The sequence below is a fragment of the Nipponia nippon genome, unplaced genomic scaffold (assembly GCF_047370975.1).
Source record: "Nipponia nippon isolate SJK-2023a ecotype South Korea unplaced genomic scaffold, ASM4737097v1 scaffold_15, whole genome shotgun sequence".
Taxonomy (NCBI): domain Eukaryota; kingdom Metazoa; phylum Chordata; class Aves; order Pelecaniformes; family Threskiornithidae; genus Nipponia; species Nipponia nippon.
The window spans coordinates 6,094,286-6,105,084 of record NW_028262331.1 but is presented as its reverse complement, the minus strand read 5'-3'; the positions used below and the strand labels follow the sequence as shown (position 1 = coordinate 6,105,084).

General features: G+C 62.4%; 1 protein-coding gene across 2 annotated transcripts; it reads right to left on the bottom strand.

Annotated features, from left to right (window-relative positions):
- On the bottom strand, positions 1-10,054 carry RASL10B (RAS like family 10 member B). Of its 2 annotated transcripts, none has more exons than XM_087752134.1 (4): positions 9,928-10,054; positions 6,413-6,745; positions 3,575-3,699; positions 1-3,163 (listed from the first exon to the last, which is right to left on the bottom strand). In XM_087752134.1, the coding sequence occupies exons 2-4, from the start codon at positions 6,626-6,628 to the stop codon at positions 2,893-2,895; spliced, it is 612 nt and encodes a 203-aa protein (XP_087608260.1). In that variant the 5' UTR covers positions 6,629-6,745; positions 9,928-10,054; the 3' UTR covers positions 1-2,892. The 2 variants fall into 2 exon arrangements, with proteins under 2 accessions (XP_087608260.1, XP_087608258.1); XM_087752132.1 differs by lacking the exon at positions 9,928-10,054 and adding an exon at positions 8,994-9,105.
- Positions 10,055-10,799: the final 745 nt, after the last annotated feature.

Below are 10,799 nucleotides of genomic sequence, written 5' to 3'. Positions count from 1 at the left end.
TACAGAACAAGGGGGAACAGACCTGATTTTTAATTTGATTTCAAAGAAGGGGGTGCAGGGCGTTACAGGCGGTGTAGACACCTCAGGAATCTCCAACAAGAAGTCCAGGGGGGAAAGGAAAGCCAAGTCCAGGCAACCGGGACGCTCACCAGGGCAGGAGGAGGAGGAGAGGGAAGCATCCTCGCCGGGGCTGGACCGAACCCAGGCATCGCCTCCTGCGGCACCACGCGCACGGGTGGGCAGAAACCCGGCACTGCCCTGGGGACAGCGGTGGGGACATCCTTAGCCTCCCCCAGGCTCAGGAGCAGGTGATTTTTAGCAGGACCAGGGTGGCGTGGGGCGAGCGGTAACACTTTGTACTAAGGGTATGAGCAGGGGCAAGGCACGGGTTGGATGTGGCTGCTGCTGTGCTCCTGGCTGCTCGCCGGACCTCCCTGCCCCAGTTCCCCTGCCTGTACTGGTGGGTACCACCACCCCGTTTCCCTGCCTGTACCAGCGGGTACCACCACCCCGTTTCCCTACCTGTACCCGATGGGTACCACCACCTACCCCCTCCTGAGCTCTTGGGAAAGTAGCTCTTTGTAGCCCTCTTTTTTCTTGGGAGCTGGGAAATGCTGTCGAAGCAGTGAGAGTTATTATTACTAATATAACTTTCTCTGTCTATAAAGTACAATAGAATATAACAATTATATTTATAACATTTTTTTTTCCAAAATACTAAATAGATGCTATAAAAACCTGTAACTAATTGTGCTATAAACTGCAGGCTACAGGGTTATAACAAACAATGTATTGGCTTAGTCGTTGATATGTGTATGTCGGAGCACTTTATAAATGCTTTATTATTAGCATTTACCAAGGAGTTTCCTTCTCAAACAATTTGGAGGGATAAAGCTAGCCAGAGACCGATAACGTGGACTTACACGTGTTAATAAATCCTGACGAGATGAGGTCGGGGGGGCTTGTGGTGAAGCCCAGTATGTTTGCCATGAAGGCGAGGGATGGAGATGAGTGCCACGGCCCTTCCCCAGCCGGGCCCTCGCAGCCACCTGAGACGGACCCGTGTCCCCCCTGTTGCCTTTTCTCTTTTTTCTCCTTTTTGTTTCGGTAGCAAGGGGAATGGGGTTTGGTTCCCGAAGCGGCTGCTGGGAGTGGGAAGGGAGGAGCAGGGTGACCCCCAGCCCTGCGGCATCGGGGCTGCAGCGCGGTGCATGGCCCGCGGCAGGGACGGGGTGGTGAAATGCACAATGCCCGAGCTCAGCTGGACCTGCTTTTAATAGAAAGTGTTACCGAGAGCACAGGGTGCTTCTGTCAGATGGAAACCTGGCCGTGGGGGAAGGGATGGGGCTGGCATCCTTTTGCTTTACTGCCCAGAGCGGCGCTGAATACCTGCATCCCTCGTTACACCAGAAATCACTGAGATGGTTTTGCCAGAGGATGGACCAGCCTCAGATCCTGCCTCGGGGGGTGAGGATGGCATTTCCCCATGTCTCACAGGGAGCAGCCAGGAAAGAAGAACCACAGCCCCTTCGACCTCTTGCTTGCCCCTCACCGGCACACAGACCTGACACCGTTTGCTAATGCAGGCTGTGCTTTGCCACCCACCCTGCAGGACAAGATGCAGGTGAGCTGCAAGTCTGGTGTAAAAACAAGCTGAAAGATCAAAAAGGAATAAAAAAAAATAAATGGGGAGCTCACTTTCCTATTAGGGATGTGCACAGAATTAATTAAAAAAAAAAAAAGGAATGTAACTGGAAATGCAACTCCAGCTCCCTATTGCTTTGGAGGCTGCCTTCGCACCGTCGTCGTCTCACGTGGATGGAGGCGAGCATTGCATGGGAAAGCCCGGCACGGGTCGGACCCACCTCACGGCACCGCTGGTGAGGTGCGATGGCACGGGGGGGCTGCCTGCCTGCCCGGGGGACGCCGGGGTCGGAGCCGTGCAAAGCCAGTTGCCCGCTGAGCCCGGGACGCGAGGTAGCGGAGGGGTGACCTGCCCGGCAAGGAGCGTTTCGTGATTATTTGGTGTTCGACAGGCTGGTGGGGAGGAGAAGCCTTCCTCGGCTGAACCGGTGCAGAAGGGGGACTCAGAGCCCTGGGGAAGCAGCACCCAGCACCCTGGGGGGACGTAAGAGGCAGGATGGGGGCTTTAGGGGCTTGATTTTTTTTCTTGCCCCCCTTTCTTGCTTTCACTCAGAAATTCTGCCTGGAAATCTGACCCAACCGAGCCAAAAGAGAGCCTGTGTAACCTGGCCTCTTGCCGGAGGCTTCTCTGCCCTCCGAGGGGAGAAACCCCAGCTCCGTGGGGAGGAAAATGGGACACTCGGCTCCACTGTGCCCCAGGGATTGGGCCACCCCGGCGCATCGGGCCACAGGCGCTGAGCAATTTTCTTCTGGGGGGGCAGGTGATGGCAGGCAGCAGCAAGTGTGGCCCCTGCGATGCCAGGGCAGGAGCTGGCAAGGATGGACCCAACAGCCAACCTCTGGGCACCATCTGAGGCATCTTCTCCACTTCCCTGGTGCCACGCAGCATTTCAGGCACAGCAGAGACACAACCCCCCCGAGACGGCTTTGACCCCCAACCGCCGGAGGCTCAGAGAGGGCTTGAGGGTTTAGCCTCCTCACCCCTCGCTACCTCCAGGCAGCCCAGCCACCCACCCGCTCCGACCTGCCAGTGGCCACTGCATCACCCTGCCCAGCACCGCCCAAGGTGCACTGTCCCCAAATGTCACCACAGGGTGCCAGTGCCAGCAGGGAAGCAAACCCCGAGGTGCCACCGCAGCATCACCCCTTCAGAAAGCAGTGATGCCAGTGCTCGCCGGGGACCCGTGGTCCCCGAGGACAGGAGGCCACAGGGGCACGGCTTGGGGGGGGTCCGTCAGGGCAGGGCGCTCACATGATGGTGCATCGGTTCCTGCGCAGGGCGCCCTGGAAGCGGATGGTGGTGTGGACGTGCTTGCAGCGGGCGCAGCCCACGCTCTTCAGGAGCTCGCTGAAGAGCAGCAGGATGTGCCAGTTGTACTTGGCCGAGCACTCAATGTAGCCGCACTTCCACGTCTTCTTCACCAGGTTGGAGACGTTCCAGCGCGGGATCACCCGGCCCCGCTGCAGGTCCCGCTTGTTGCCCACGATGATGATGGGTGTCTCCGAAGTGCCGATGACCCTGGGGAGGGTGGGCGGTGAGGGAGGACAGAAGGGGATGGGGGCAGAGCACAACGATGGACCGGCCAGAGGACTCCAACCCATCCCAAACCAGCACCTGGCTTTGGCTTGCCAAGAGGGACGTGCCTCCTCTTGGTCTGTCCCCTTGTCCCTCTTTGTGGCCAGCCACGCAGCATGCCAGCCCCAGTTGCTTTCCCAGGGATGGCTGCCCTTGCCTACAGAGGTCCCGCTCCTTCTGCTGCCCTTGGGTCCAGTTTTGCTTTTGCTTTTAGGCTCCCAGCTCTGCAAAGAGGCTTTGCCCCAGTCTCTAATATCTCATCTCCAATGTCAAGAGCAGGGGAGCGCTGGGGCGAGCCAAACTGCCCTGCCGGGAGCTGCGGAGGGATGCACCCACCAGCGAAGTGGTCCCTACCTCGTTTCCAGGATCTGCTGGCGGATGGTTTTGATGTACTCGAAGCTGTCAAAGCAACAGATGTCATAGACCAGGATGTAGGCATGGACGCTCCGGAGCCCCCTGCAACACACGTCCGCCCACTCCTGCAAGGTGCAGAGAGGGATCAATCCTGGCTCAGCCCCATCGCCGTGCCTGGGGGATGCCCCGCACCGCTTCGGGGCTGGGCACACCAAGGAGGCTGCTACACCGGCAGGCAGCAAGGGGGCCGCACGCTCTCCAGCCCCGACACCCAGCACCCAGCTCACCTCTGCTCTGCCCCAACCCGTTCCTGCAATGGCTGCATCTGCCCCCGCGGCCCTTCAGCAATCCCCCCGCATCTCCGGAGATCCCGTATCCCCCTTGTTAATCCAGAGGAGAGATAACAGGATCTGTCAGCCCCAATTCCTCTCTTGAGCAAGGATTACAGCCTGCCTAACACCTGCCTAACGCACAGTGGTCCGGACATGAGCTGGGAGCAGGGCTGAATGCAACCCCCTGCCCTGGATGTAAAAGCTTCACCCTTCAGAGCTGCTAATTGGGTGTGTTAATTAGTGATGCACCCTGGTTTTCGGGCAGGGCAGGTGAGGAGGGTGCTGAGGGTTGAGCGGGGCTCAGCCCGGCCCCGGCTCCGTGGGACTGGGGGTGATGGACCAGCAGCTCTGTGGGTCAGAGGGGGAAGGTGAGGGCAGGGCTCTTCAGAGGGGACACGAGAGGAGCAGCGGCTGCTTTGGGAGGGGGGGCCTGCAAGAGTGAAGTTGGGAGCCAGGGCAGAGGCAGTCAGGGGTGGCCTCTCCGCAGCCAAAATTTGGACCTGTAAGAAACAGCTGTTAGGAAAGCTTTGGGTTTCCAGGAATAACAGTTGTTTTTTTTTTTTCCATGCTATAGGAGTGAAAATCTGCCCCACTTCCAGCCACTTTCCCAGCCCCGCAGTGGTACCAGGGCTGCAGTGACACCGGGGAATGGCAGCCCATGCAGGCGGCACCACAAACCCTCCTGAGTGCAACTGGAGAGGAGAAAGATGCACCAAGGAGGAAAGGCATTACTTCTCCCCCAGCAAACCTCTTCAGGACCGTGAGTCATCCCTTTCTGAGTTTATCATTGGAATGAGGCAAAACAAGAAGACCTAGGACCGAAGGAAATGGGGAAAAGGAAAGTTTTGGGGTTGGGGTTGGTCTCCGTCGCAGATGAGCTGGGAGCGAGCGGCATGGCACAGCCCCTCTCCCATCCACGGAGGGGAGGAGATGATGTGTAGCTCCGTGGTATCAGAGAGATGCAGGTGGATGAAGCGGCAGTGTCTCAGGTTACTCTGAGTCCCGATACACCTGGGAGATTACTAAATTGCAGCTATTTCACCACGCTGGGGTGCAGCTTGCTCTGGCGCTGTGACGTCGGGATGGTTTTCCCTGCACGGGGCAGCTTTCCCCGGGATGCTCGGGGCTGGAGGAGGGTCGTGCTGCACATCCCGCTGGTCCCACACAGGAGTGGGACATTGGGGAACCGCTAGCCCCCGCTCCTCTCCCAGGACATCGCCGCAGGGGTGCTGCTCCTGGGCACGGAGCAGAGCCCAGTGATGATTCCCAGCAGGCAAAGCCGTATCCCCCACCGCGGTCCTCTCTTTTCCCCTCGGAGCCATCCCTCTGACCATCCTCTCTTCCCTGGAAACCTCCATCTGTTCCCACCAGCCGCCTCCTCTTGAGCGCAGCGAGGCAGGGAGTTAATCGAGTATGTTAGCATCGGCTGCCGTGTCAATAAATTACCCTTTGCTATTTCGGGCTGTCTCTCGCGCTGACCTTTCATTCCCTGCACACGCCGATTAATTTTTAAACCTCCTCCTCGCCCCCGGAGTGCTCACTTCGCCTCCTGCCCAGTGGCACAGGGGAAACTTGGAGCCCTACAAGGCCCCTATAACCCTGTCCCCATTGGGCACGGGGGCAATATAATTACATTCATTAAAAATACAAGAGAGCCCAGCTCCCGCGGAGGTGACCCCACCAGCAGCATTGCCCTCCAGCGTGGCTGCGGCCACGGCTGGGCACCTCTAGCTCCTTTCCCTGCAGCGGTGGCACAACTTGTGCCCCTGGGATGAGGCTATGGCATGAGCTTAAAATCCCCTGGGGGATTTGAATTTAATTAATTTTAATTTTTTTAATGGGGAAAACCATTAAACCCCCCTGACGCTGTCGGCACTGGTGGCAATGCTTTCCAACCCCACACTGCCTTTTGGGGCTGTTTTGGAAGCACCTGAGAGCGCCGGAGGTTTGAGGAGGAGCTGGTGGGCTCAGCACTCCAGGGACACGCCCCGGCAATGCCGGGGGGGGTGACGGCCACCCCGGGAGGGGACAAGCAGCCTCGCTCCGCCTGGCTTGGGCAGTGGGTGCATCGGGGTCTGGCTCTCCAGGAACCACTGGTTTTCACCGGCGTGCTCTGGTCACGCTCCCCCAGCCCTTTGCTGATGCCAGCTCTGACAGCCATGGAGCTGGATCCCAGCGCTCCGGGCTCCACCGCCCAGCTGGCTGGGGCTGTGGGCATGGCCAAAGCCATGGTCCTCGGAGTGGGACACTGACCCTCCCACGTTTGCCATCATTTTAGGTGAAAAAGCTTTCAAAGACACTTTATCTTGGGCCCGCTCAGCTGGTAGCCATGAGGATGCGATCCCTCTCACTGGCTTTTAGCAAGCAAACCCCGACATGGAGGGAGAAGCATCCCCCGAAGAGGAGGAACCGGGACCCCGCAGGGTTATACAGCGAGACCCCGCTGAGGTCACCAGAGACCCCGCAACATGGGGGTCCCATCGCAATGAGCCGGGTGTGCCCCTACCTGCAGGGTGTTGACGGGGAAGGCGGTAATGGGGGGGAAGTCCATGATCTGCAGGTCGTGGACGTGGCCGTTCATGACGACGGCAGGCAGGTAGACGCGGCGGGCCGTGGTGGGCACGCAGACCTCGCTGAACTCGTTGTAGAGGAACTGCCGGACTATGGCACTCTTGCCCACGCCCTGGGCTCCCAGCACGGCGATCTTGAACGTTGCCACCATGCCGCTGCGCGCCGGCCGCTGCCCTGGTGCTGCCCCTGCGGCGCCGAGGCTGCATATTCCCGCGCAGGGGGCCTCAGCCCCATTCAGGATGCATTTCCCCTCCGGGACAGCCTGTCACTGCAAGGCCAAGGAGAAGCCGGTCAGATCCTGGAGCCACCCTGGCAGACCCCACTTCAGGCAATATTTTTACAAGCAAGAGACCAGGGAAAAGCGTTCTGTCTGTCCTTGGGGAGCAGGAGCATACCCCAGGGCTGGGCGACATCCCCAGCAGCCACCTCAGCACCCAGGGTCCCCCTCGGAGGCTCCCGCCCTGCAGAGCCAAGGAGAGCCAGGATTTGAGCGAACTTTATCCCAGGAAGGCTCTCACAGGCACATTCAGCCCTTTTGCTACCAGAGCAAGGAAACCTCTGGGAAAGGGACTGTCTGCAGCTCAGGGTTTGCCCAGCCCCGGCAGCAGCGGGGTCCCAGGCTGTGCTGGGGACTTGTCCCATAGCACCTGCGGGGACCATCACCAGCTGCTCCATCCCGGTGCTGCCTCAAGCCGGGGAATCCATCTTCCCTCCGCTTGGACAACCAGAATTGCCTTTTGCTGGGGCGGGGGGGAGATTGCTCTGTGCCTGCGAGCGACAGCTTTAATGTTTAATTTCAGGCTTTGAGCGGTTTGGCAATTAACTTGATGGAGGCTAATTTCTGAGCCAGCTGACGGGGCGAGCCTGCAGGCCGCTGGCACGCATGCTGAGACTGGAGGGGTCCCAGGGCAGGGCCATGCGTGCGGGGGGAACACGGGTTGATAACCCACGCATGAGGATGCGAGAGCTGAGTCCGAGGAGCCCAAATGCCTGCTGGCACCTGGTTCCTGACCAGGAGCTGCGATGGAAACAGCAAGGGTGAGGGGCCGGGTCCTACTTTTGCTCACTCCCATTGCTAGGAAGTGGCCTGTGCTTTATCCCAAAGTGTGGATGCTTTTACCAATTTGCAATGTTCTCATCCGTTTTCCCTGAAAACCATCCCCAAAGCACGGGGCAGCGGTCCCTGAGCTGGCAGAAAGCAGCAGGTTCAAACTACCTTGCCCTGCCTGTTTTGACAGGGGTTATTTGCCTTGAGGAGAGCTCGGCCATGGAGGTCCCTGCTGCTGGGTGCCAGGGCAGCCAGGCTTCCCCCGGCTGGGCCATGGCTCATCCTCACCCTCCTCACACTGGGGCCGGAGGCCTTCAGCAGGGCCGGATCCAGCTCCAGGGGCAGCAGGGCAGGTTTGTGCCCAGGGCTGGTGGCCATGGCACGCCATGCCGCTGGGACTGTCCCCTCGGGTGCTGACTGCCCTTGGGGGCCCGCTCACCCCAGCCCCGGCAGTGGGAGCGTTTCCGTGCCACATGCAGGGAAACGGGGGGTGCAGGACCCCCTGTGCCCAGCCCTGCCGGGGCCTTTCTCCACCAGCAGAAAGCACTGTCATCGCAAGTCCCGGGGGGCCACTCTGCTGCAGGGACAGCCCCGTCCCCACAATCCCTTCCTCCTCACAGAAGCGACCCCAGCTCCTCTGCGGGGCCGGAGGGTGATGGAGCGACACAGCCGGAGACCCAGCACCCATGGGGCTGCCCTGAACCGCGGAGCGGGCTCAGCCCTGCCGTGCCACCCCAAAAATCCCCGTCCCCCTCCTGGCTGGCACACGGGGACCGTGCACAGGGAAAGCCAGCTCACGGGCCCCAGAAAGCGGGCTTGCACCCCGAAGCATCAGAGGCCAACCTGACGGCTCCAGCCCCACGAGCGTCTCACGCCAGCGTGCCACCACGGGAAACTGAGGCGCAGCGGGGGGGACGCAGCCGGGGTGGCCCCACGGTGGGGTGGCGGAGCGGGGAGCAGCCGGGGGGGCCCACGGTGGGGTGGTGGAGCGGGGAGCAGCCGGGGGGGCCCCAGGCGCTCAGCGCAAGGCCGAGCCCAGCGGGTTGCAGGGCCGGGCGGAGGCTGGCAGGGCGCCCCCGGGAAGGATGCCCCGGCCCCCGGCGCGACCTTGGCCACCCCGCCGCCAGCCGCACCCGCCACCCTGCGACGCCGGGGGCAGCTGGGGGAGCAAGCCCTGACCCCCGCGGGGCGGGGGCGGCGGCAGCACCCCGCACCCCGCACCCCGCAGCCCTCCCCGACCCTCCCGGGGAGGCGATGCTCTCGCCGCGGCGGGCGGCGCAGCATCCCCGGCACCGGTCCTGGGGCTGGAGGAGGTCGGGGGGTGCCGGGGGACACACGCACCCCAGGCCGGCGGGGCCGGGGGGGAGCGGGGAGCACCGGCGCTCAACTTTGGCTGGGGACCCCCCCCCCCCGCCCCGGGCGGCAACTTTGCCCCCCGTCCCCCCATTCCCGCCGGGGTCCCCCCTACCTTGCAGCGGCGGCCCGGGCCGGCGGCGTCCCGGCGGGCGGCGGAGCCATGCGGCGAGCCCGGTGCGGGGCGAGCGGCCCCGCTGCAGAGCCCCGGCCCGGCCCGGCCCGGCCCCCGCCCGGCGCGGCGCTACCGAGGGGCCGGGCGGCGGCGGGGGGCACCGGGCGGGGAGCGCGGCCGCCGCTGGGTCGCAAAGCCCGGCCGGGGCACGGGGGAAGGGGGCAGGCGGTGGCCGGGGAGGGAGGCAGGCGGTGGCCGGGGAGGGAGGCAGGCGGTGGCCGGGGAGGGAGGCAGGCGGTGCTCAGGCAGGGAGGCAGGCAGAGCCCGGGGAGGCAGGCAGGGGATGCCCGGGCGGGGAGGCAGGCAGAGCCTGGGGAGGGAGGCAGGCACCGCTCAGGCAGGGATGCGGGCAGTGATGCCCGCGGAGGGATGCAGGCAGTGCCCGGGGAGGGAAGGAGGCAGCGCCCGGGAAAGGAGGCAGGGAATGCCCGGACCGAGTCGCAGGAAGCCAGGAGGGAGACCGGCTTCTCCCGGGGCTCTGGGGAGGTGCCGATGGGAAAAGACCCTCCCATGTCCCCCCTGCAGTGCGCTGGGTGCAGCACCGTCACCCCTTCCCTCCCCGGCACCTGGCAGCATCTGTCCCCTCACGCCCACCCGTGGAGCCCCCTGAGGCCGGACTCCTTTGGGGGAGGAGGGTAGGACCCCTCCCGGGGAGCCCTTCCCTCCTCTGACACTGCTGCTCAGCGTGCTCTTGGGCACATCACTTCACCTCCCTGCTGTGCCAGCCCCCGGTGCAGCTGGCAGGGCTGGGGGTTTCTCTGTGCCCGCTGTCACCGGAGGGTGCTCGGTCCGGGGTGGTGCCAGGCCCCACCAAGGGAGGGACATTCCTGTTGCAGCGGCTGCATTTCTGGGGCACCCTGCACCAAGCATTTACCTGCGTGCTGGATAGCGAGGAAGGTGCTGGTCGCACCCCTGGGGAGCATGGGCCAGGCCCCCGCAACACGCTGCCGATGGACGCCCCGCACCTCTCTGCTCCTCGAAGCAGACCCTGAGCCCTGCTCCAGCTCACCGTGACACCAGCGAGCACCGGGGTGTCCCCGTGGGTCTGGCTGCGACCACGCAGGCTTGGCTGAGCCCAAACACCGGCCACAGCACAGCCGGGCTCCCCTCAGCCTTGTCAGCACCTTTGGCCGGGAAAAACATCACCTCCAGGGCCTCCTCTCCAGAGTGAGGAGGGGGTACAAGCGGAAACACATTGCCATATCCTTCCTAGGAGAAAAGGGGACAGCAGACACAGCCCCATGGCTTGGGGGGACAAGGACAGCTGGCAAAACGTGGGGCAGCCTTTGTGCTGCTCTGCACCAAGGCTGGGGCTGAGATCAGCACCAGGCAAAGGGAGCCAGAGCCCCTTTTCCATCTCTCTCATTACACCGGTGCTTTCAGAGATTTGGGGCTTATTTCCCTGCAGAGCTGCCTGATGCTCACAGCTAGGGAAATATTTAGGTGTCCCTGGGGGTTATTACCAGCCCTAGATGCTGCTCTTCTTCCACAGCCCCCAGTTCCCCTTCCCTGCATCGCCATAGAGCAGCCCTCAGCCCTGAAACATTTCAGGGAGAGGGCAGGGATCGCGGCTGCACGTGAACTCTCCCGTACAATTCAGGCTCCAGCCTCAGGGCTATTTTTAGCAGTTCCCTCCAAGATGCTCTTCACTTGCAGTTTTATTTGTGAAATTTAATATATGAGGGAGGGGGGAGGGGAGCGGGGCTGGATCCTGGCACGGCCTCCCTGGCTGGGAGCTTATCCCAG